At 38.7% G+C, this 27,203-nt stretch overlaps 1 protein-coding gene across 1 annotated transcript; it reads left to right on the plus strand.

The window, feature by feature from the left end:
* Nucleotides 1-178: 178 nt before the first annotated feature.
* rasgrp3 (RAS guanyl releasing protein 3 (calcium and DAG-regulated)) lies at nucleotides 179-27,065 on the plus strand. Its single transcript, XM_056767498.1, has 17 exons — nucleotides 179-350; nucleotides 12,269-12,470; nucleotides 13,841-13,943; nucleotides 14,350-14,412; nucleotides 16,820-16,951; nucleotides 17,588-17,735; nucleotides 18,061-18,234; nucleotides 18,935-19,051; nucleotides 19,302-19,577; nucleotides 19,711-19,791; nucleotides 19,956-20,069; nucleotides 20,258-20,373; nucleotides 22,153-22,300; nucleotides 23,125-23,161; nucleotides 23,766-23,915; nucleotides 23,994-24,382; nucleotides 25,477-27,065. Exons 2-17 carry the CDS (start codon nucleotides 12,401-12,403, stop codon nucleotides 25,483-25,485), a joined length of 2,127 nt encoding a protein of 708 aa, XP_056623476.1. The 5' UTR covers nucleotides 179-350; nucleotides 12,269-12,400; the 3' UTR covers nucleotides 25,486-27,065.
* The last annotated feature ends 138 nt before the right edge of the window (nucleotides 27,066-27,203 follow it).

Here is a 27,203-nt window from a genome sequence, read left to right on the forward strand (position 1 = left end):
AGAGAGGTGGGGTACAGAATGATTGATGCAGGGAAGATAGAGAAGGGGAAATGAGGGGCGGGACTAAATGGAAGTGTTATGAAGTGCAGGGGCAGTGCCAGAGAAGCAGAGGGGAGGAGTGTCGGCGTGCATTTGTGTGTGCATGTATGTGTGGTCAATATCACATGCTCCTGCCTTGCACACCACACTGTTGATTGTGCTTTGATGTCACTAACTAGTGTGTGTGCAGCGTTTGACAGTCTCTACATACTGTGTGCTTACTTCTTCAGAGGGAGGCTGTAACTTGCAAAGAACTACATTACATGATTCATATGCTGAGTCAAAAGAGCTTCACAGATCTGCACGGCCAGGTAAGATTTCATTCCTTTAAACTGATCACATATCACAAACTGTTTAACAGTTTAATACCTTACAACCCAAAATCCATTTTGGTTTAGATACCCCGATAGACGGTGGTTCTGTGGTAATACATGAAATGATGATAAACTGTAACATATCTGACATGAGTTTCTTTTGAAATGTGCGTGAGCTGCTGTCAGATGTTACTGTGATTATCTGAAAAGTACAGACTGTCATTACACACTCTTCGGTCAAGCAGGTTTCAATTCAACTATGGAATTTTGAGGTCACAGACGTTGTGTTTTCTTGTCCTGTGTGGACAAGAAATGTTATGTTTGTGAAACAGATATTGGATCGTGAAGAGGTGTTGAGTTATCATCTGGGTTAGTTATCACGTTGTGCAAATAAAGTATGTGTGGAATAATTGTGCAAGCCAAATTTTGTGTCATAAAAATAAGGTCCGAAACTTGCGAGTGTGTGTGTGAAAGGGTCTTCACCGTGTTAAATGCTTTTGAATAACCCAAATCATAATTTTTACAATCTAGTAATGTCAACCGGTTCGCGTGAGGGTAAGGTTCATTCGGAGGGAGTTGTAAATATCATGCGCTCGGTATAAAAACCATTGTTTGTATGAGATGACCTCATTAATATAGCTTCAAAGGTCTTTATGTGTATATGCGAGAAAGAGAGAGATTGGTTTGGCAGACTGCTGGTTTTAGTCCGTATTGTAATTGTATAAGAGAACTGAAGCTGTAGTTTAGTTTAAACTCTTGTTCGTAAGTCTCAGAAACGACCATGGCCCAAGGACATCTGTGATCTCTGATTTTCACCCTCAAACATGTACACACAGACTGACTCTTCCTTTCAAACCCACGCTCTCCGTCTCTTTTGGTTTATCTCAGTATATCTCGACCACACAGCGTAAAAATAAATCAGTAAAGTGACTTTGACTCCCACAAGAATCTGGATTTATTGACAGTTCTATGTTTTTATGTGTGAAGATATTTTACGCCGGTAGATGAAACATTTCTCATGCCTCATTATTCTTTACTCATTTTGTTAGTTTTAAATACATCCCAGTGTTAATGGATGGCCTTCAGGATTCAGTGTTGACGATAGAGTTGACGTGCAACTGTGAAGTGCTCTGATGTGTTTTCCTGTGCAGGAATTAACCACAGACACACATATAGTAACACAGACACACACTAAATGTGAAATGCTTGCTGGGTAAAACAACTACTGTACAACATTTTTGCTTAATGTCGTATATTAACATTCCTATTTGAATGAAGAGCGTAATATCATAAATTGTACAATAGATTATTTGCATGAAGCAACAGAGACAAAATAAAACAACGGACTAGTCTAACCCTCTCTGTTCTGTGTGCTGAAAGTCTGTGGAGCATGCCAGGAGTCTGTAATATTTAACTTTTACACACACACAGATTCACAGAGGTTTTGTTACTGAGCAGCAAGTGCAGCTAGGTGTCTGTACTCATTGTCACTCAACCTCGATTACCGTCTTTTTTTATAGCTCTGAGTTTGACCACATCTATTTCTCTATTATGTATGTTTCTCCTGTTATCAATGTTATTTGCAGAACGGTTGCGCCACGCCATAACTCCTGTTTCCAGTAAACTGGCAAGCTATTTATAGAGTTAGTGTGTCTATAGTTGTGTGTGGTTGAGCTTGCATATCACTCTCCTGTTTGTATCAATGTGACCAACTCTAGATTTACTAATGTACTGTATATTTATACATTTTTACACTGCTGATATGAGCAATATGTGCATTCGGTGACCTTACTCTGTCTCCGATGCATCTGTTTTGCAATGAAAAATTTGCTAACACTGCATGATTACCAAAGGGCTATGTGGGACAGATGCCCCAGACTCTCAGGGGCCCTAATACCTCATCCTGCATAAGGACTAACGCTGGAGTAAAAAAACATAAAGGGGCGGTTTTCAGTACAAGGATTATCTTAATGGAGACATCATATGAAGGAGTACTATAATCGGGTCCCCGGTGCATCTAGCAACCCAGAAAACGTGAAAAATAAGAACCTAGTAAGTTGGTTTTGGTGTGCCTTTCCCTGCAAGCGTGTGAGAAATCGAGCCGTTCAGATTTCGCTCCGGTTGTGATGTCCAAATTCTACACAGGTCCACCCTGCCTAAAGTTAGTGGACAACATGCAATGTAGTCGCTGCACAGAGTCCAAACAAGGAAGAGAGAGGAGTGGATTTATTTTATTTTTAGTTTAAATCCCTCAGAAACCATAAGTAAAAACCTGCTTGTTTGCGCGAATCATTTCAAACCCTAGTGCTTTTTTCAACCTGGGACAGTACAAACAGGATTAGCTTCAAAGTTGTTCCTCAAGAGGTATTGAGACGGATTGAACGTTATAAAACTTCTGATGTGAGTAGTATTTATCAATATCAACAATCAAAATTGACGTAAATGTACCGTATATATAGGAGGGTAGCGTGAGCATATGATACCGAAGGGAGCTAAGTCTTTCTAAGTCTTTCTAAGTCTTTCAAATTCATCATTTAAAGAGACATGCACCAAAACAGGTTGCTGTGACCAGAGCTATTTTTGACGAGGCAAGAAGGGTTTCGTGTTTTTAAGCAAAATATGTTCCAGACATTTCTGAAGACCCTAATAAATCATACCAACTTGTTGAAAGTGGTCGTCGGAGGAGACCTTTAAACCAGTACTAGGCCTTAGTTAAATTACTAATAAAGTTGTTTTAAAAAACATATACTTTACAAAAAAACATTACTGTGTGCATCTTGAGACAAAACAACCACAGTGATATAGTTTAAGATATCTTAGTGCAAGTTGTTTTTCATCAAGGCATCTCTCACATTTAAGTTAGTTTGATACTAGACTAAAGCCTTGTCCGGGAAACCGCCCCTTAATGTCTAACAAAAAGTTGCCTCTTACATTTTACATGATTCTGTCTATGTAAAGACGGGGTTGTGCGTTTACAGTGAACGTCGTATTGTGTTGCATTACGTCACCGGGCGGTTTGGGGCGTTCTTGTGACATTTGTGCCCCAGGGTCCTGTGGTCCTTTGATCTGGTCCTCAATGATAGCAGTCATTATAGATGGTGCAGTTTCTATTTAAAAAATAACAAGAATAATTCTTTATTCATGAAAGAAAGATTGCTCTTCCTTTTTTTCTTCCTCTTTAAAGATCTCTTGGTTTTGAGATCCTTTGCCTCCTGAAGGCAGGCGCACACACATAGTTACAACTGAATGCCATGATGTGAATGAGATACACCAAAAAGCACTCAGCTCCGATCAAAACCTTCTCCTCTCCCGCTGATCTCATACGGTAGAAACCACTTCATACCTGAATCCGGATCGGTGGCACCTCTCACCTGCTCAGTAATGAGCAGTATCAGCACTCTCCTCAGCTGTGTCAAATGCTACTGTGTTATAAGCGTGTAAAATGGTGGTTTATTTATGTAAAGTGCACCTGTAACATTTCCTTATATTCAGCATGCACAAACTCTCTCAGTCGCACGTACGCAGTCGGTAATGCCCCGTACCTTTTGTGAGTGTCACAAAATGTCACACGGCATCATGCAATCTTTGAAAATTTGTATATTACAAAGCTACACAGAATGTAAAACTGCTCGGTCTTACCCTAGTTTCACGTTTGATAAGAATTATTTGTATAGTATGTTTTCTGATAAAATATGACTGTAGAGTGAAACCTTCTGACCTTGAACAGGTGTTTTATCACTTTTCAAGGAATTTTGAAGAATGTTTCTGTAAATGTTTTTAAAGAGAATTCAGGATCATCGTTCCAAAAAATAGCAAAGATTTTAACATGGCACAGCCCTCAGCTAGACGGCCACATAGTCTTATTTATACAGTGGAAGAGCAAGCAGTCTGAAAGTGGGAAACAAACTGGTTGGCGAAGCAGGATATGTGCTCATTGTTTTTGTTTAGCAGGTTCTTTTTTAGATTCGAGAAGACGAAACATGATGGTCCCTTTTGAAAGAGCAGGAAGGAGGATATAAAAGCAGCTGCTAGTGACACACACAAAGCATATACACACTTAATAACTTACAGATAAGGGTCTTTCAGTGTTGCCATGTATCATGCTACTGTTCATAAACAATATGAATGTTAGTACTGTAAAGTAGTGATGAGTACCATGTAAATATTACATGAATTTGTCATCCTGTTTACTATCTGACTGGGCAGAAAATCTCACTCCCAGTTCCTTTACCACTGTCTCATTCCCCTTTCTAATAAACCTAACCTAGTCCCGGGTTTAATACTGGCTGCATTTAATGTGTCTCACAGTCTTTTAGTTTTGAGGGGAAGAGCTCGGATCATTCAGTAGTTCTTCAAACCAGGTGACTGTCGACTCACCTGAAACTTGGAGTTAAATTCAGTTGTTGCAAGTTGAGTGTAACCAAGCCATAACTTGTGCAAAGCTCTTCCGTTCTGAAACCGTATCTTTACACCGTAGTCTTGCGTACATAAACCACAAAACTATAGAGCTCATACCTCGCTTAGACAAACTAAAATAGACATTGAATCGAGCCAGTGGTTGAGAAAATGGGGGATCGGTTAACTGTGAGTAATTCCTGCCCGTAAATATCGGGAATTAAATGAATGCCCGCTGGGTGGTAAGTCCTATTGTCTCAGAATAAATTCGCCTCACCATGGTAACTAGAAGGGCTCATCCCCTCAAAGAATAGAAGCTTGATCCAGGAAAAAAGCTTTGAATTTTTGCATGATGTGGTCGCGACGGTAAAAATATCATCCACTTGGCTAAAATGAGGCCCTTTAAAACAAAAGAGAGTTGAGAACTGGGCTCGTCCATTGTTTGTGCACGGAGTTAATGTCCCCCGCTGTTGTTCAGGCTGAGAGTTTGATGTATTTGCAATTGTTTGCGGCTTTCAATGAGATGAGATCAAGGTCAGGCTGTTTATTGAAGCCACAGTTACTGGGGTTTGATTATTTTCGGGGAGGCGGAAATGACGTGACGCAGATCCACTGTGTCTATGACATCCTGTTGAAATGCCAGCGACTGGAAAAAAGCCTGTCTTTATTTGACTCGCACCGCTGAGATAAAGAGTGCGGTAAACATAGGAACAGGGCAGTAACTGGGTTGCCAGGTCCACTGAAAATAAACAACATTGGGTTTATTTCTTATGATGTTGCAGAAAAATATGGAAGTTGTGGGTTTATTTGCAGAATACAATAGGCTTTCGGGCAGGATAGTACTTTACATTTGTTGTACAATGGAGTGTGACAAACCACTAATGGAAGCTGTCAAGTCCTCCCACCTGCTGTTCAAACGGCACTCTACATAACGTCATTATTAACCACTATAGTCCGTTTCTCTCTTCCACCCATTTTGATGCCCCAAATATGCTTGAATGCACTCTCTCGTCTTTTTCTCACATACACGAGAAAGGTGATTTACGCTTGCTTGTTAATCAGATTAAGTGCTTTAATCATCATGCAAGTTTAATAAATGAAATGAAAGAAATTAAGCAATTTCCTTTTAACACGAACCACATCTCCTTTTTTGTGTCTTGTTTACCTGTTTGTCTTTGCAGGATTTGGCAACACTAGATAGCAATGATACAAGGATAACATTCTTCTTGACCATTGTCTGTCACTAATGATCTTTTTTCTTTCTCTCAAACCGTCTTTCACACACACAAAAGGACAGATTGGTGGTCCCCCCAGTCCCCCCCCCCACACACACACACCCCTGAGTGTATTGTGACGTGGTTCCTGCGTACTGGGCTCCAGTTTACGGTGTGTTTGGGAGTATTTTTAGACTGGCACAGGGACGCCTGCTACACAGACAGGAAAAGGCCAGAATAGAAGGAAGTCCACTCACCATTTAGACAAACAATCCCTCCATCTGCATCAGTGAAATGTGGGAGAGAGAGAGAGAGAAGAGAGATTTCTCACATTCACTAGAGCCACATGGTGTTCACAGGTCCTCTCACAGAATGTTCACATAGGACTAAGCTCTGTGATATTCTCTCTCAGTCTCATTAATACGCAAATGAATTTAAATCTCTTTTCTTTCTCTGCATGTGCGGTGTTACTAAGATTTAAATTACTACGTTTTCACTGTAACCCATTCTTTTGTCGGACAAAATAGTGCACTCAAAAACTTAGCCATTCCAAAGGTCTACGGCTTGATTTTCTGGAATACAATATGAGGTTGCGAGGTTTAATTTTTTACACTTTTTTTTCATACGAAGAAATTCATTTTTGGGTGAACTGCTCGTTTAAATGATATTCAAAGAACTTAAATGAAATTCAAAGAACTGTGTTTGAACTGTGTTCAAAAGCCCTTCTGTTGTGTCTTGCATTAGCCAAAGGCTATAAAATCGGCTGCAGAACCGTTCCTTTTATACATCTCAGCTACATTTCCGATTGTGAGGAAAAGCAGTTTCTATATTAGTTGCATCCAACTGTGTTTTAACGCTTTTCAAAGGTGTCATGAATTAGATGACCTTGCCCAGGTTCTCAACAGGACTCATTTTGGCTTCAGATCCCAGTCTTTAATGTTGAAACAAACTACCGACCAGTCGAGCGACTGTAAATGTTACTGTAAAAGAAAGTTAGCATCAACGTTGTTCTCAGTTTGAGATGGCTGAGGAAGTTACATGTCAGAGTGAGGAACAAGTGACAGGTACTGTTTCATGAATTATCCACATCTTGTTCCTCTGGGTGATTACTTTGTTTTGAGCTTTTTCTATGGGCCTATGGCAATTTCAAACAAACTCTAGCTCCTGCTTGGTCACTTTGCAGTGTGTGGCAGGATGTTCACAGCCCCATTTGAGACAGATACTCTTAAAGAGACAGTAGCTCAAAAAAATCTTTCGTCATTTATTTACCCTCGCGTCTGTCCAAACCTGTATGATTTCCTTCTAGAAACACCAAAATATCAGAATATCTAACTTGCTTTCTTCCACTCAATGAAAGTTATGAGGTAAGCTTTATTACAGTTGTCTATCATAAAGCATCATAAAGATTATCTATACAGCATATATTCAAAGTCTTAAAGTCAGACAACAGCTTTGTCATCATTTACCGATTCATATGATTCATCTCGACTTGAAAATCTTTGTATGAGGAACGAACGGATTGGATATTCTGCTGTAAATAATTTCTTTTGTTCTCCAAAGTAGAAAACAAAGTCAGGTTCTGCGAGATACAAGGGTAAATACCCTCGATAGACTGTAACGAAAGGAATCCAAAGGTTTATTTTAAGTTATACTGTATATTCAATACGTCGTCTGTAGAAATAAAGACTTTATGGTTTAAAGAGAAATATATCTCAAAAGTGCACAAGTTAACCAGACTCTCGAGCTGGAGTGCACTAATTTGATTTGGAAGTTCTGGTCGTGTTGTGTTTTGTGTTTGCTGGGTTCATCTGTAGTAAATCAGGCTTTACAGAGAGATTGTCAGAGATAATCGTCTGTTGTCTATGTGGGCTGAAGCTTTAGATGACTGTCTGATAATGAGGTTGTGGAGAGGTAACTCATTTGCTGATTGCAGGTCTCTGGCGTTGAGTGAATGGCTCATTTGTGCGAGATGGGTGTGTGTGTGTGTTTATCCGCATGAGAGCTTTAACGTTTTTGTGGGTGCGCATGTGAGTGTGTCACGTTCTTTCTTGTCTGTATTAGCAATAGGGATTTGGAGAGCATCATAAAGCAGTGAAATGAGGTGATGAAGATTAATTTCTGTTGGACTGGTTAATAGACGTTGGGTAGTTCTAATCTTGCCAGTCATGCTCTCAAAAATGAACTATTTGCATTTGTAAGTGTAAAGAACGATACTTTAATTAATAATGTTTTGTGAATTAATTTTTGTGAAGCAAATAGTGCTGTCAAATGTGGATTAAATAATCTGTCAATAATCCTAATAAATGTTTGTCTTTATGTATGTGTGACAGTATATGTAGAAATATACAAACATGCATACATGTATGTATATATTTATGAAACATGAGTAATATATATTTACATTTATACATAATGTAAATTATGTTCTTGATATATAAAAGTATATATATGTATTACTGTAAATATTTGTTACAGATGGTTTCAGCACCATCAACATAAACAAATGTTATGTGGCCCAAACTTAATTTCCTACAAACATCTGCAAAGAATCAAACACTGTTGAGTAGTTTCAATTGAATTTAATTCAATTAATATTGAATAAAATATTAATATGAAGTAATATCAGTATAATTTCAATCTAAAATAAATTGATATATTATTACCTAACACAAACAAGTTAACTTCGGGCCAGCGCATGCACCCGATGAAACCATCTATGTATACACATGCATACACATACACTATATATATAAAAATACACACCCTGCAAAAAAAATATGTAAACACAAATATTTATTTTGTAATCGATTCGACAGCACATACATCAAAGTTATAACAATTCAGTTATAGCAATCGACTTAATGTACCATTACTGAAGATTTCCAGCTCTCATGCTTTGCATTGGACTGAGTAAATGTAGAAATTAAGTGTTTTCTATTATACATTATTATACAACTTTCTTCAGTTAAAATAAGTAAAGATGAATTAATTTTTTGAGATGGTTAATAACGTCATAAAAATTATAATTTCGGTCCATTTCTTTACATGGATAAGGAAGTTAATAATTCATTCAATTTAGGAGAGCTGTTGAGTTGTCATAAGAGAAGCATGTGTTCCGGTTTGTCTTTTCTTGCTTTTAAATAGAAATTCGTAAGTGCCAAATATAAAATAAAAATTTATTTTTTGTTGTTTGTTATTCCAAGTGCACCAATAGATAGGTTGTCAACAGTCATATCGAGGTATTAATATGTGTGACCTCTCTTGAGGCTTGGTGGGAGTTTGCAAAAGTTAAAGACTATTTCACCAAAAACACCTTTATCTGGTTACAGAAACACACACATACATATAAAGAGCAGATGTTTGATTTTTGCTGCCAGAGGCAGACACATCTGCTGCATTTACATTCTGTCCTCCTCGCTTCACATCAGATGCTTTTATTGCCTGTTGTTTGTTTGTCAGAATTGTGTTGGTGTACTCAATATCAGCACAGCTACTCTCTCGATCATGTGATGATGCTTAAATGCGTAATCAAGCTAAATTCTCAGTGTAGTACACAGGGCACGTGTGCCTGAAAGAAAAATACAGTTGTATGTCTCCAAACAAACACAACCAACCCTCTTCCTCTCTCTTTCTTCTTTTCTCTTCCTCACTCTTTCTCTCTCATTCGTATTTATCTGTCTCTGTGACATTCGTGTTCTGAGCCCTTCTGTCACTCTGATTGGCCGTCATGCTCCCGTCATATGGCCGTCTGATGTGCGTTGGTGTTTACAAACTGGCGTGGAGGACAGTGGGATGGTGTCAGTCAGCTGATCACATTCTGTGCTGCTGGAGGAGTTCTCCATTCCTCCTGAACCACAATAGATAGAGGGAGTTACACTTTACTATTCAGACTCGCTCCTGTTAATTTGAAAAATTTGGGGTAAGTGAACCTGGAAATTTGTGTTAGGCTCCTTAAATTGATATCTCTGGAAAGTGTCTTTGATTGAATTTTCTTTGTACACTGTTGAGGTCATCATATTCATCACATTCAAGTTGTGAGTCCTGCGATTTCTCAATGAGTAATTCTCACGCTTTCTGTTTTGCTATGAATTGCTCTTCAACACTTTTATGCATTTATGAAGTTAAATAGCATTTGTTTGTGATGTTTTTTGTCATTAAAGAAGTTTAAACCATCTTGCACTGTTGGAACTTTAATAGCCTCATATTGTGCGAAAATTTAAGGCAACTGTCAGCCGATATTTTGCAGCTAGCAGTTCTTTGCCATAACCACAAGCTTATAAATGTCTTTGTCTATTTTTAAAGAATTCACACAGAGAGCTCAGAAAGAGGAAGTTTTATATTCACTTAGCTTAAAGGTGCATTAAGATTGTATTCATATTTCTTTATAAAGTAAATGTATGAATAATATCAACATGGTGAATGCAGTTTGCAACCTGTAAACCAGCTTTTATAGAAGAGTTTTTCTCTCATGAGTGAGAAAGTCCCTTTAAATGTGTCAAATGAGCTAGTGTCAAAAGGAAATGATGAGAAAATGTTATGAATGTGTTTACAGGAACAGAGACAGGTTTTGTGAGAATTGTGTGAGCGTGATGTGCAATCATCAAAATTTGTTAACTGAAATTTTAAGAGCTTAAACAAAAGATCTGACATCTAACGGTAAACCTGTAAATACGAATATATATCACAAGTTAAAATAATTTGATGAGCCAATTTGATAGTTGTGTAAGTGTTGTTTTGTGCATATGGGTCGGCAGAGGCGAGTCTGGACAGGTTCCTGCCGTCAGTTCTCACAGATGAGATGGGTAAAAATTAGACGGTGATATTTATAACCACAGCGCTGGACCCTTCATCTCTCCGGTCAGGGAGCTCTTTTGTTCAGGTGTACTTTAAAATGCATTTCATGTGGATCGGGGCAATATATATCAAAGCATTGTCGCTGTATCAAAATTCATTAGATTTTTTCGTCAGTGGCTTGCGATGGATGGTTTTTTGACGTTATTTTGCATTTTCCACGGCGAGATTGCGTCAGAGACACATCCCTGGCGTAGATTCCATCATCTGAAGTCATTTGAACTTCCCTCACCCCCTCCATTCAAGGGGTTATCGATGACATCACAAAAGGCTGTCTCCAAGGCAACGGCAATGAAATTCGAAGAAAGTTATTGACAGTACAGCAGGTGCTCCACTTGCACGTGTATCTCGCTCATGTGGTCTGTTTAACATCACGCATAATGCAGCCTGGATGTCTCTTGAGATTAACCTGACCCCTTCACCCATCACAACAACCGGTTAACCTCTGTGAAGTCCACACATAACTTTGGCTTGTTCATGGTGTTATGACGGGAGTTGATTTGCAGTGCTTGTATTTGCAGGGTTAATTGGTAAACATCAGAAAAATTCTAATGGTTTTCATTCAAATACCATTATGAACCCATGAGCTTTTTCCATTTCAACCATTACAAAATTGAGCATTATTCTCATAGGAATTCATGGTGTCCTATCAGTTCCCTTCTGCGAGATAGCATCCTATCAGTAGAATACAGCACATACCAGAATACACCATTATAGTTTCCATTCAAGCCTATACAATACCATTTTTTGTGTTATGGGAAGGGTTCTATTGTTTTTTCAGCAGGGCCAAAATAGTTGTTCACGTTTCTTCACTGTTAACCAATGTAAGCAGTTGCAATTTGTTTAAAAAAAATGCATATTCACATGAACTAATATGAATAAATGCTGTAGAAGTTTTCATTGTTAGTTTATGCTTGCATTATTAAAAATACAAATGAAACTATTGTAAACCGTTACTTGTTAAATACCGGTTAAGAATAAACCTAAATCTAAAATTACACCGATTCCGCCCCCCATTTTGATTGCATGGATAAATCATACAGGAAAAAACACACATCAGCCGGAAGAGTTATGTATACAGCACAACATCAAGACCAAAATAAAACAACTCGACAATGGAAGCAAATTCTAGTTACACTTCAAATGTGAACAAGCACTGTTGATGATAAGGAATGTGTTGAGACAGCTTCTTGTTATCTAAGCTCTAATCAGGTAGTGTACTGTACGTACAGCCAGAATGATGCCATGCCATCTGCGTGGATCGTGATCTGCCATGTAAAATCATGCAAACGGAGTTCCTGCGAGAGATGAAATTTTGATAACTGTCATAGGGAATTCTCAGAGGAACTAAACAAACAATAGTTCATTCATAATATGTATGCATGCTATATCAATACAGATCATTTGAATGGCTTTATGGCACAGTTGATTATTTACTGCGGCTTGTTTTTACAGTGAGACACATAGAAACCAGTTCTCCTGTGTAGTACACTGAGAACATTTGGACGAGAGACGTCGAGAAGAGGTGCGGAGTGCCTGATGGCAGTGAGCTGGATGACTCAGTGAGGTCAGGTTGGACAGGAGGTCATGGGGTCCTTTACGCTGGGGAAAGCTGCTTCCCTGGAGCTGCTGCGGGAGGCCTGTATTCAAGCATTTGGTAAGTGATTACTAGAGAAGGAATATTGCCGTTTTATTTTAAAGATTTTCTTTGGTAAGATACTAATTTGTGGTTGTAATATTTTGTGTAGTATGAGGAGTGAAAGGTACTGCTGATTCTCACAAATGTCTCACAAACTTTTTTGTGAGATCTGTGCATTTGTTCACATTGTTATTGATAATAAGCATTCATTGCAATTGGCTGCTGATTGTGATCTCATCAGACTCTCTGCAGTCTTTTGAAGCATTACATTTTGAGGAACTGAATGTACTTTTTTGGTCATTAAAAAAATCTTAAAAAGGAACGAAAATGTCAATATTTTTCAAAGTTGGATATATTTATTTCTGTCAAATATACATTCCTATAAAAAATCTATAAAATATTATTGTTAAATAAAAATCTGTAGTGATGTTTAACATTTTGGCAAAACTTTATTTAATTTTCAGTCATTAATAGAATCTTTTAAAACAATTGAAAATGTCATTAGACATCAGGGGCGGCGCTAAGGGTGGGCTAAGGGGGCTGAAGCCCCGAATGTTTTAAGTAAAGCCCCAAATGTTTTTATGACCATGCCCTGTATAAATAACTTTTAAACCGTTAACATTTCGCGTCTTTTGCATGTGGAATTTTGTTATTTTAATGTGCGCATGTGGTGCGGCACACTCTTTAGTTCTATCCATTTATCCTTTGCCTCATGGTTGCTAAGAAACGGCAGACCACATACAGTGCTTCGAAAAAAAAATTTTAGATGCGAAATTTGTGTTCTGACATATTTAGGGACGTCTATGGTCTAAGCTCCGGATCTCCAGTCACCCTAGAACCGCGCCTGGATAAGATTACGTTTTCTAACTTACATTAGATTTCTAATAATAATAGTTTTCGTTGTTTATATTGTAAAGTATACATTTCTATAAAATAAAGAGAAATTGACGTTACAAATAGTATTTTTTTTATTCTTATGGTAGTTCACCCCAAACTTCTGTCATCGTTTACTCACCCTAAAGGTGTTCCCAAGCCATATAAATGAATTTGTTCTGTTCAACACAAAAGAAGATATTTTGAAGCATATTGGAAACCAATTAGTTCTGGGGCACCATTGACTACCATAGTAGTTTTTTCTACTATGGTAGTCAATCGTGCCAGAGAAATGTTTGGTTACAAATATTCTTCCAAATATCTTGAGCTCAGCACAAAAAGAAAGGTTTATAAAAATAGGTTTGGAACAACATCTGAACTTCTCAATAAATAATGACAGAATTGTTCTTTTGGGTGAGCTGTGTGATGCGACAGTCTTTTTCTCTTCTCTCTTCTTTGTCTTCTGTGTTCTCTCTTCTTTCTATCTTGTAATCTCTTTCTCTCCCTTTCTGTAGACGATGAAGGGGAGCTTCATGACAATCAGCTTCCTCGAACCCTTCTGCTGATGCATCGCTGGTATGTGTCCTCTGCCGAGCTCGCTGGAAAACTTCTGATTATATATCCTGTGTCAGCTCAGTGTGACTGTGTTTGAGTGACAGATCCAGAGCATGTGTGTATAGTCGTCCAAAAAGTTTGGACACTTGAATCACATTTAAAAATTGATATTGTATTACTGTACATACAAAATTGAACCAAGAGGTGTATGCAATAAAATGATGTTGTACACTTTCACAGATCTTACAATCCATTTTCACAATGTCTGGCTAATCATGTCATTTTTAATGGAAGTAAATCAGGTCCCTTTACTATAACAAATGTCCTAGCAATCCAACAAATGTGCAATGTTGTGCTTAAAATGTGCTTGAGCTAACTTTTTGGGCATGTGAATGGAGCCATACTCCATTCATACTGCAGCATGTTACTCCATTTAACACCCCAGCAAAACTCCTTGACTCTCCATCACGTATCGTGACTGTCAGGGAGACGACTGCAAGAGCACACGACTGAAGATCTGTTACTTAATGAGGTAAATGAAACAATCTCTTGTTAACTGATGTAAACGTACAGTTTATTTCCTCTTGAGTTTCCTGCTCTGAACCATGTATGGTGCTTACTTGCATTGCTAGGCAACAACCAGTGGCAGAAACTGTTGTGAGGAGGCTTTTATTTTTGTTTTCTTTTTTTCTTATTCTCCTCCTTTTCTCCCTCTCTTTCTCTGAGGGCAGCATGACTGTCGCCTGTGCTTAGAGTGATGATGTCACAAGGACAGCATTGCTCCTTCAGATGGACGTTTGTCCACAGTGGACATTTTCTGTTTAAGTGGATGGACAAAGAATGATTCCGCAATTCTTTTATCCATTATTCACAGGGCGCATCTCCTCAGGCCACCTTTTCTTTCATCTCTGTCCACATCTGTCTGCCTGCACTCCGATCTGTCGCTTTGCCATAACCACAAGTTTGTCTTCCAGGATCAGGATATTTTTAAGAACAAAAGTCTGAAGCAACATTATACAATTTAATTTAAACTTCGTATAAGTATAACAAAGAAATGTTATACTGCAAAATGAAGATGTTTTGTGAGAACTCAGCCTCGTTTTGTTAAATGCAAAATGTATTAAATACGGATACAACTAATACTTTTCAAAATAACTTAATTTGTTTTATATAATTATTAAAAAAAGGAAAGGAAAAAACCTTAGCAGAAGTGCTTGCTTTTGGGAACATACAGTTTATGTCTCTGACAAGACAAAATAGGGAAAAAGTGGTCAGAGGAACTTATCAGTGTTATAATTTGCGGTTAAATACAAAACTCATATGCCTGATGACATTTGACCCCTACTGTCATTGCTGTCGCACATTCACGCAGTGGCACGCACACACTCTTGTGTTATTACCATATATCTGAATGATGTCACTTTGACTCATGCTGGGCACACATCTGATGTTTGTGCCTCAAAAGACAAAAAAGCAAAAAACAGAATGTGTTTGTTTCGCAGTGCCCTGAGTGAGGCTGGCAGTCCAAAACATCTACATAATTAATAATAGAAAGACAAACGTCTGACATAAACATGCTTCATCCGCTCCATTCTCCGGCATCTCTGTGACACTCACCAAACAAAAACATCATGGAGGAGGTCACTGTTTTGTGGAACGGCTTCCTGTTGGGGGAAGAAGTAACCTTGTTTGCTTCAATATGTAGCCTTGATATTTATTTGATATGTCCAATTAGATTGCAGCTGTTGTTGTGTTGTAGGGGTCCACAGGAAAACAGCTCCTTTCCCAGACTTAACTGAAGACAGTTGAGGACATGAAGATTTTACATTTGTAGTTGATAAGAGTAGCTGTTTGCACTGAGCATAGACACCAAACAAATTATCATAGAAATACACTGTACACTATACTTTTTAAATGGTACTATGGCATGGTATGTCTTGTTTTTGGACCATCAGAGTATCATAGTGATTCAGTTGTATATTTTAAAGTTGAAGTGCAGTTTGTGTTGTTGAAATTATTTCTTCGTAGACAACTTCTGCATAAACAAGAAGTGTGCCGTGTTTTGCGTTTGTGGTCTAGACAGACTGTGTTTCAAGGTCTCAGTTTCCCACAAGTAATTATGGTTTGATATGTCTGAACATTTATTCAAGACTCACATTCATACAGTAAGTTGACTTTCCGCATCGGACATTTACTGTTAATTTGCTGTGTTAAAATACACGTAATAGAAACTGTACAATTGCGGTATTTGGGGTGCCAGAAAGAAACATAAAATAACTTTTTTGTAAAATAAAAATACATGTTTTTGGTGTCATTTTACACCCAACTTGTGAATTTGCAGTCTTTTCCTGTAATTTGACTTTTTTATTCTGCATTTAAAAAATACGTGAAAATTCTGCAAAATAAAACGGTAAACTTGTGAATAATTTGTTTTTTTACATTGTATGCCTTATTTATCCATTCCATTATATATAAAAATAAACTTATATTTTATACAATTATTTTAAAATACATTTATAAATTAGGGATGCACAAATTAGCCATATAGGTATCGGATAAACGGTTATTTTCAATGTTATCCGTCTGATAATAAAATCAGGCCTATATATTAAAGGAGATCAATTATTAATCATTTCCTCTGGTTGAACCCACTTCAGGTGCATTGTAAATCGGCCAATATATCGGTCATCGGTTTGAAGGTTTCTAACATTAAAGAATTAGCAATTATCGATATCGGCCAACATGTAGACATATTTTTATTTATCAAAGTAAGGAACACCTACATGTATTTACATTGATGGATTACTTGACATAAATTACTTTTCCTGTAAACTGGGATACAATTTGACATTCAGAATTGTCCCAATTTGGAAAAGCCTAACATAGCTCCAAAAATTTGGTATCACTCAATGAGGAACATTTTTCATGTTTGTATGTAGGTACTGGATTGCTGAATTTCCTGCTGAGTTTGATTTGGATCAGGGTTTGATCCGCCTTACAGAAGAGTTCAGAGGCGCCGCCGCTCTGCTGGGTGGGGACCAGCACATTAAATTACTTGACATTTCTACAATGTAAGTGGAGTTTTACTCACAAACACGCAGATGTCTGTGTATCTGCACACAGCATGACGATCATTTATTGTCTCATTACCATCAACCTGGTTGACTTTAAGCACAGGTGCCATTTTGATTGAAATGAAAATACCTTGTTAAAAATTCAGATCTCGCCCTTTTCTAAAGGAATAAGCTAGCGCTAATGAGCTCTAATCCTTGATGTCGATTGTCTGAGAGTGATTACATAAAGCCTGCAGACACCTGCACTTGATGACTCATTAACACTGAATGACACTTTATATTTTACATGTTATTATCACATGAGTACTGTGGATGACTTGTCATATCTTTGCAAACCTATGTGTCTTTCCTTCTTTTGCAAAACACAAAAGAATTTTAAAGAACCTTGGTGCCCCAAAAACATTGGGGCCATATTGACTTCCATTGTATGGATAATGAAACATTTCTCAAAATATCTTCTTTTGTGTTTCACATATGAAAGAATGATGTTTAGGATGACACGTGGGTGAATAGCTATTTCTTTAATGTCTTTTTTAATGTCTCCCTAAATCTCAAATAACCAACAGGAAACGATTTGAAATGCATTTTGCACACTCCACATGCATTTCATCCCCTACGTGTTTGTCTTTTCAGTCCTTCGTATGACTGGATGCGTAAACTGACTCAGCGAAAGAAGCAGGTGAAGAAGGGCAAAGCATCACTTCTGTTTGATCACCTGGAACCCATTGAGCTTGCCGAACATCTCACCTTCCTGGAGTACAAGTCCATCAGGAGGATATCGGTTAGTGTGCACAGTAGAAATGGAAAAACAGAGTGTTTCCTTCACCTGGGAAAGCCAACAGCTGTACAAGGCTTGCGTCACCAAAGATCGTGTTTGTTTGTGATAGAGAAAGAGTATGAGAACGCTTTTGATTCTCTTATCAGTTCTGCCGCCTTTTTCCATTGCTCTGCATTGTTATTCTTAGCTGACGTTTAGGGTTTTTTGAAGTTAGCATAACTTCCTTCTGCAGCTGCCCGTATTGTTTTTCAGATAACGTAACAAAGATATGTTTTCTCAGCAACAGGACTTTCAATTAAAACCCTCCAAACGATGTGTGTTTTTTCAGTTCACAGATTACCGGAGCTATGTGATTCACGGCTGTGTGGTGGACAACCCAACGTTGGAGCGCTCCATCGCACTGTTCAATGGGATCTCTCAGTGGGTTCAGCTGATGGTGCTCAGCAAACTCACTCCTCAGCACAGAGCCGAGGTCATCAACAAGTACATTCACGTCGCTCAGGTAGACCCACCCTAACACCTGTGTCTGCACATTTCCTAACAGAAAAAGCACAACGGATTATAACATTTCCAACTCGCTCAAAGAAAGGAAATGAAGCACGTGAAAGCAAATGAAAGCACAGGAAATGCAAAAACAGGAAATCTGGTGAAAGGTCTGCGTTCTGACAAATAAATAAAGGGTCAAAGTGCATTCTGGGTAACGCATTATGAGCTGAAGCGAAACGCGGTCTAATTGTCTAACCGTGCCGTTGATTACGCAAATGCGAGACCCTTCACTTAGCAAACCGGTTTTCATCAGAGCGTTCTGAAAGCAGCAAGATGACATTTCCAGGCCCTTTGATATGTTAATGTTTGCTGTGGAAAGAGTGCGAGGGAGCCGCCTGCCTGCTCTCACGCCGCTGGGGGTGTATGAAACGCCTCTATTGTAAAGAGCACCCAGGCATCCCCTCAGTACAAAGCCTGTGCTTTTAGTATATGTTTTAAGGCCTGTTGGGCACGATTCGTGTCAGCTAATACATGTTAAGTGTTGAGCCGTTGAGTTGCTGGAGTTCGAGTAATAAAAGAGAGATGTGCTTTTGGAAGAATGCCACTTGTGTCATTATGATGCAAATGAAAAGCCCCAGATCGTATGAGGACTAATGGAAATCTATCTAACTATTTGTCTATCTTTCTGTATTTCTTTCTTTCTTCTAAAATTTCAGAAACTGCTCCACCTGCAGAACTTTAACACTTTAATGGCTGTGGTTGGAGGTCTGAGTCACAGTTCTATTTCCCGTCTGAAGGAAACTCATTCTCACCTCAGCCCAGAAGTCACCAAGGTGCAGCGCTCACTGCAAAACAGCTGTTTAGTTCATTCACAACATTAATCGAAACAATCACTTCTATTCCTACCCTTGAGAATATTGGCATTCCTGTTACAGATCTTTTTGACAGTATTTTAGATTATCAGACATTATGAGAAACACACTAATAATTCAGAAGTGAGGTGTCTGGAATGTAATCTCTAGAGCTTACTTTCAGTAACAGTTGACTGATTTCAGAAACTGTCGATTTTCCTGCTATTAACAGATCTGGAATGAAATGACAGAGCTGGTTTCATCCAACGGCAATTACTGCGCTTACCGCAAAGCCTTCAGTGAATGCGAAGGGTTTAAGATCCCTATACTGGGCGTTCATCTCAAGGACCTGATCGCAGTGCACGTGGTCTTCCCGGACTGGGTAGAGGATGGGAAAGTTAACATCGTGAAGATGCAACAGCTGTATCTCACATTTAATGAACTGGTGTCGCTTCAGAGCGCCGTGTCTCAGGTGGAGCCCAACATGGACCTGATCTACCTGCTCACTGTGAGTTCAACTAACACAACTGTGATCGTGAATCTGTCTTGTATGCTGGAGATTTGTGGTCGGTTATTGGGTTGGTGAATGTAAGAATGAACTTGTGTGCTTGAATTTAAATTTTATGTCTGTTTGTGTAAAGCTGTCCTTGGACCTTTACTACACAGAGGATGAAATTTATGAGCTGTCGCTGCTCAGAGAACCCCGGAACCCTAAATCTCAGGTGAGGTGATAGTGGGCTCAAAAATTTTGTATTGATTTTATTTGAAATCCTTTTTTCTTCACCCTGAGAAGCTACTTGGTCACAGATATATTTTCATAATAACCTATAAAACTCAGACCAGAGGGATTTCATAACATCAATAACCATATTTTATCATTTTGCAGCCTACATCACCCACAACCCCCAACAAACCTCTCGCTCCTCTGGATTGGGCATCTGGGGTCACCACAAAACCAGATCCTTCTGTGGTCAACAAACATATTAGGAAGGTCGTGGATGTAAGATATTTCACTTCTCTTCCTCAACATGATGCCTATGATTTTAGATATCAAATACAAATGCTAAACAACATGACTGTCATCCGCTAGTCTGGTTTATTCAGAAAGTGCATGAAATAACATTTTTTTCTTTTCCTAATATACTCTCACTAAATTTGTGTTTTTCTTGTTTTTTATTGTGCGGATAGTCTGTGTTTCGTAACTACGACCATGACCATGACGGTTACATATCTCAGGAAGATTTTGAGAGTATCGCTGCAAATTTCCCGTTCTTGGATTCCTTCTGTGTGCTTGATAAAGATCAGTAAGTAGGAAATACACATACAGAAAATGTGTGATTCTCTGTAACAGACCCCTGCAGTGACAGACTGCTAACAGTGTTTCTTGGCTCTCAGTCTGTGAGTATTTTTATAAACCTGGGCAGAGATTGTGTTTGGACTGATGCTATTGGTTAATTCAGGGTAAATGTAATGTGTGTGTCTAGAAATTTCTTCAAAGGGTTCCTGTAGTGTAAACCAAGCAAAATTCGTAAAAAGTTTTAGCACTGCAAACAGAGCAAAACATGAAAGAATGTTTTGTGAGGTAAAGCCTTGTAACCCTGACACTTTTCTATCAAACTGAATGAACTCATATCACATCTATTTTCCTGTGGTAAACGTTAATTTCGAGTGGCACAAAAATGTATTTAGACACAGTTAGCGATAGTTCACACAGAATAAAAATTCTTTCTTCATTTCTCTCTTGTCATTTCAAACCAGTATGACGTTCTATCTTCTATAATGTGTATAAATCTAAAGTAGGAAAAATTATTTTCAAATCCAAAATGTTTGCAAACCAGCTATATCCTTCCCACTCGACAATTAATGGCTGCAAACATTATTTTCACTATTAAATAGTACATCCCCTAAAGTTATAACAATAATTTTCATTTGTTTTACAACCAATATGAACACATAGTTACTAACCACATTTGAGAAGAGTAAAGTTTAAACATGGTATTGAAATGGTCTTCAGTCTACTGTGCTCTGCACAAAGTCTCGAGACAAATGATGCGAATGCGTGATTTGGATACTACGTTGTCTCAACAAATGTTTTTAAGTTGAGACAACTAACACTCTATTGGGTGAACTTATAAACTCTTTGAGACAATCAAAACTTAAAATTCTAAGTTGAGTGAACAAACTTAGATGCAAGTTGTGTCAACTTAAAAATGTACGTCGAAACAACTAAATGGCGAAATATTTTTTTACAGTGTACAGAACACAAAAGTAGATATTTTGAAGGGTAAACGGCACCCATTCACTTGCATTAGTGTCTATACTATAGCAGTGAATGGGTGCGTGCGCTGTTCAGTTACTTACTTTCTTTATGATATTTTCTTTTGTGTTGTGTGGAAGAAAGAAAGTCATACAGGTTTGAAATGACAAGAGTGGAAAAAAAATAGTTTGGTGAACTATCCCTTTAAGACATATTTTTGCACTATTGCACTAGGATTAAAATAAATATGTGGGATCTGGAATTATATTTTGCTAATTGTTTAATCTTCAATTTGAAATTTCAGAAAGATTCAGACATGTTTAGTAAAGCATATGAATACTTTTTGGGGTTCACTGTAGGTGTAGTTTTTGCTATGGCAAAGGTTAAAATTCTAACATGAGCAGATGCTCAGTGTGGGTGACCTGCAGCAATGTTAAAAGGTTAATGATTCCCTGTGAAGGACACACATCATCAAGCATGCACAGGCTCACAGTCATGAACGCAACATCATACACTCAGAAATTCCCCTGGTGTCCTCTGAGGTTCATCTGTGCAACGCTGCGCTCAAACCGCATCAGTGCCGCGTGAGAGAATGCATCTCTCCTGGGCTCCTGTTTTCTTACTGGCTCACGATTTTATTCAGACATCAAGGCTGCCGTGACACAGGAAGCACTCTCGATGTGTGCTCTTAATGTGCAATGACCGATTCAACTTACAATGATGCATTCATTATGTCATGAACTGACAGCCAACTGATAGATATAAATCCTGCGTTTTATAAATCTGGATTTTTCAGATTTTTAATTTCATCTCTTTCTTTGTTCAGGGATGGATTGATAAGTAAAGATGAGATGATGGCTTATTTTCTGCGGGCCAACCCGTTGCTGCAGTGTAAGATGGGACCTGGATTTATACACAACTTCCAAGAGATGACATACCTGAAACCAACTTTCTGTGAACATTGTGCCGGATTTGTGAGTTTTGGTTGTATTTGTCTTGTAAGGAAGCACTATGAATTCTGGGGTAGCTATGCAACAGGTAGACATCAATTTAGAGGCTCGAAGTGCAGCCAAAGTTTTTAGATGTGTGTGTGTGCAAAAACAAGTGTACAAAGCAGGAGTTTACCACAACTGCACTAGACCGTAGACAGTGTTTAAAGGTTAAATATGACCGCAGTGTTTCTCCTGAGAACCGAGTCTCCCGAGTTACTAAACAGGCAAAGTTCAGTAAAACATACAAAAGAAAAATATTCTCCTAATGGTAATAAGCACCACACAATAAACATAGACAAACACATACTATAGATGTGTAGATGTAAAGTAGAATATCTACACAATATGCCTTTCATGTGAAAGTAAATGCATTTCATTTCCTGTTGGTAAAGGATGTACGGTTGGAGACAGTATGAATACAGTCAAGGACTTAAATGCTCTTGGCAGAAGAACACGTATAGTGACAGTGTATATACACAACAACAGTGTTTTAGTTAGTGCTCCTGGAATTGTTCTGTATTTACACAGATGGTTAGACAGGAATCCGCTGAGTTAACACACATTCTTTTAAACAGACTTTCATATATCTACACACACACACAAGCGCACACAGATCCACGTTCTCAGTTCTCACACTGTATTGTACAGGAAGGGTGCAACGTGTGGAAGTATCCTGTTTATTACGGATGGTCTGTGTACAGCAAATAGTCAAATTACAGCGTGCAACCTGCTCCAAATTCATATTTACTCATATTTCACTCTCTTTTTATACTTTTCATGGCCTTCCTCTTCTCCCTGTGGTCCAGCTCTGGGGGATTATTAAACAAGGATATAAGTGCAAAGGTAACAAAAGAACAGCAACAGAACTTTACGCCTGCACAAGCTGCGTGTTTTATTAAACATCCTGTTTCTCAAGAATAAAACATCTGAATCTAAATCTGATCTGAAATCTGATGACAAATATACTTACTGTGGCACTACATGTAACCACAAGCAGAGGAAAATAACAGAAAACAGGATTAAAAGAAAATGAACATTCTGTCATCATTTACTCACCCTCATGTTGTTTCAAACCTGAATGATTTTCTTTCCTACACGGATCATTAAAGATGATATTTTGAAGAATGTAACGGCAGTCCCCATTTATTTCTGATGTATGGACACAAAACCAATGCAAGTCAGTGGGTACCGCCATGGTTCGTTTACCAACATTCTTCCAAATATCTTCTTTTGTGCTCTGGAGAAGAAAGAAATTCATACAGGTTTGAAACGACACGAGGGCAAGTGAATGATGAGAGAATTTTCATTTATGGGTCAACCATCACTTTAATACTAAACTATTTGAGCATATCAACTTCATGTCCCTAAATAACTGTAAATGCTTGTGGTGTTTAAATATGTGCTTATGTCATTTTGCTATTGTTAAAGGTGTTATCATTGTTTTCAGACTGTGGGGTGAACTGCCACAAACAGTGTCGAGAGCTTCTTGTTTTAGCGTGTCGCCACCTCCCTCGGTCCACATCATTAGGCAGCGTGTCACCTGGGACACTTACCCACAGCTCTCTACCCAGCAGCCCCTCCCTGCCCACCTGTAAAGGTGAACGCTCACCTACACACCAGCTATTACAATGCGAAAATACAACGTTGTTTCTCATCACTTTGTGATCTTACACAGATGACGACGAGGTGTTTACGTTCCCTGCTCTGTCACCATCATCGAGCTCTGATCTAGAGGGAAAATCCATCACGCTGATGACGGGTTCGGCCCAGCGGATCTCCGTACGGCTGCAGAGAGCCACCACCAGTCAGGCCACACAGACGGAACCCATGTGGCCTGAGAATGCCTGGGCAGCCATAGCTGACAGCGGGTCACACACCTTCCCAAAGATGAGGTACAGGCCACACCGTAAAGCATCCAAGAGCAAAGGGTTCGCTCGCTGGGAGAACGACGCACAGATTTCAACAGGAACAAATCGCACTCGCCGGGAGTCACAGGAGCACAGTGAAGTGTCACAGCAGAACGGACTGATGTACCAACATCGGGACAAAACTGAACCCACTGAGGTATGTCAGGTCCAAAAGTGCAAGGGGTTAATATTTAAAGCTGAATTGTAACATCCCAAGAGGACCTTGTGAATCCCATAAACTACAGTCTCTCAAGGCCCCAGAACATCTTTTTCTGAAAACATATTGCCACGGACACGCCAAGGTTCCACCGGCCTATCCTTCTGTCATTGCCCTTGAGATAATCTTCATCACAGAGCCAAGGAGACCATTGCGCTCTTACTGATGGCCCTAAATATTGAGTAACACTAACCCGAGTAGGTCTCATCTGCTGTTGGGTGTTATTTTAGGACCTGGCAGACACTTTGTTTTGGGTTGATATGCAAAGCAAATGTCTGACCGGCATTGAGTTTCAGCCCTTGATAAATAAAACTCTTTGCTGCGTTATTTTTAGAACTGGCTTTAAAAAGGCATGGTCACTTGACACACAGGGATTAAACCGTTCGCACACCTGCCCGCGTTACGATGCCAAATTCATGTTTTAGGTGAACAGTTTAAAAATACACATGTTTTATGTTTAACTTTTCAGCTGACACACGAAACCTGCAATATTATAACAAAGAGTTTTAACTGTTGACAGAATGACCAGATTTGTAACTTTTTACAAGTTACCTTGCCTTATAAAAACATTGTATCAAAAAGTATTCAAGTTCATTTTATTAAGTATAGTTGAGCAAAGTTGAAGTATATTATTTTAAATATACTTTATGTTAAAAATACTAGTAATAGTGTACTATTCTATTTGGGACTAAATTAGCCCAACTTTTCGGTTAAATTTTTTATGCCAAAAACTTAATACTTAAAAGAAAAGTATAGTTCACCAAAAATAAAATTAGTTTTCAGTTTTAGAAGATCATTTGAGAAATGTGAGTTTGTCTCCATACAATAGAAGTCAATGGGGTCCAATGTTGTGTTCTGCAGAAAAAAAAATATACAGGTTTGGAGTGACGTGAAGGTGAATAAATGTTAAATGTTCATTTTCAGCTACACTGTCCCTTTAAGATGAAGGATTTGCTAAACCTCGTGATTCAAGCCTTATCCAGCAAACCTTAGATAGCCATGTCTCTTACATGTTTCTCCGTATTGTTTTTCAGATCAGCTGACTTGTCCGAACAATGGGCCCGAGAAGGACGCCCTGGAGCCGGTCAGGAGCGCGGATGAAAAGGCTCTCCTCTCTAGGGGGCATGCTGGGGTGCCTCATGCCTCGAGTGGATCGGGAATAGGGCCTCTATTTCGACAGCCCCAGCTACAGAGGGACGGCAGGCCACCTGCTGACTGCGCTGGGGGAAAGATGGCATCAAAAGAAAGGTCTCGGACTACATGGGGGGTGACCTGTTATGTTGTGCTCTCCTGCGTGGAGTGGACGATACTAGACTTCAGTGAAAACCTAGTATCAGTATAGGCTGATGTGATGGATACATCAGCGCTTAAAAGGATAGATAACCGATGTAGATATATCTACGAGAGTAGAAAGAATGTAGAAAAGAAGGTTTTGTACAGAAACACCAATGTAAAATGTTATTATTTAAGGTCTTACGTAGACACGTGTGCATTGAAGGCATGGTTTGATTTTCGTGCTCCAGAAACACTACAAGAATAGAGGACATGTTGAATTTAATGCCTACATAAATTATATGTTATTTAAGATGGAACTGGCATGCATTGAAGTGGACAGAGGAAGATCGTCATATCCATGATGAACTTAAACACTAACTTTGTGTTTGCCAGGCAACACATTATCTTAATTGGAAGGTACGTAGACAAAGATAAGAGTTGCCACAGAAGATAAGATTTCAGGTCTTTACCCCAGATCGAATGAAAAAAACAAGTTTTTTCTTTTCATTTGGTCTATACATCATTTACTTCAATAGTTTAACTGTTTATTTTGCTATAAAAGGTGCCAACGTATAGCCACTGACTATGAAGATTATTACATACGTGTTGCTTGGCGACATTGGCAATGTAAAGATGACATAGACTTCATATATCCATAAATTCAGAGACAGCGATTCTAAAAACCCAGGTGGGCCGTCGACCAGGTGTTTGTATGGCCTCTGTTGCTAAGTGCACGGTGATAAAGTTGGGCGACAAGTCCGTTGCCAAGGCAACTTGCGTCCTTCACTGACATGTTTTAAAATGGGTTTTGCACCCAGAATGCCCTGGTAAGGTTCAGAGAAGATAAGCACGATACGGGCATTTCTAAAACGCTGACTCAGTAGCTACACAGAAGATGAACAGCTCATATGAGGGGAATTGTGATTAAAGTGAGCATTTCATCCCATAGGATGAAATGCTCCTCTAGCGCTACAATTATGGATTTAAGCGTTGTGTGATGTGGGTGGAGAAGTCACAGTTACACTCATGGAATCATAATCGGCGTGTATTGAGTTTTAGACGGACGCCAGTGACGTGTGACATGTTGACGTGTTTGAAAGCCCTTGAGAATGTCTTCTTCATATCGTTTGAACCCTTCACGAGATGCCAATTTACAAATCAATGTTGCTATTGTCTTGCTCCACAGAGCGTTTTTTTTCTGATTTTGTGCTAATGGTTCTGTTTTCTGACAACACAGTGAAGCGCTAAACTAACTTTAAGCATCACACCAAGTCATAAAATACTAGAATCCCCTGCATAAAATATTAAATAAATATTTTTTTATCTGTTGAAAAGCAGTGCTGATAAAGCGTTTAACATCTCATTGACCAGATCATTGAATGCACTCTATTTGAATAAGCAACAGGCACATTAACACAATACATTGTGCAAACATTTCTGGCTCATTCAGATAAATTGACTTTTGGAGATAACTGCCCAATAACGG

The sequence above is a fragment of the Triplophysa dalaica genome, chromosome 15, assembly GCF_015846415.1.
Source record: "Triplophysa dalaica isolate WHDGS20190420 chromosome 15, ASM1584641v1, whole genome shotgun sequence".
NCBI classification, from domain to species: Eukaryota; Metazoa; Chordata; class Actinopteri; order Cypriniformes; family Nemacheilidae; genus Triplophysa; species Triplophysa dalaica.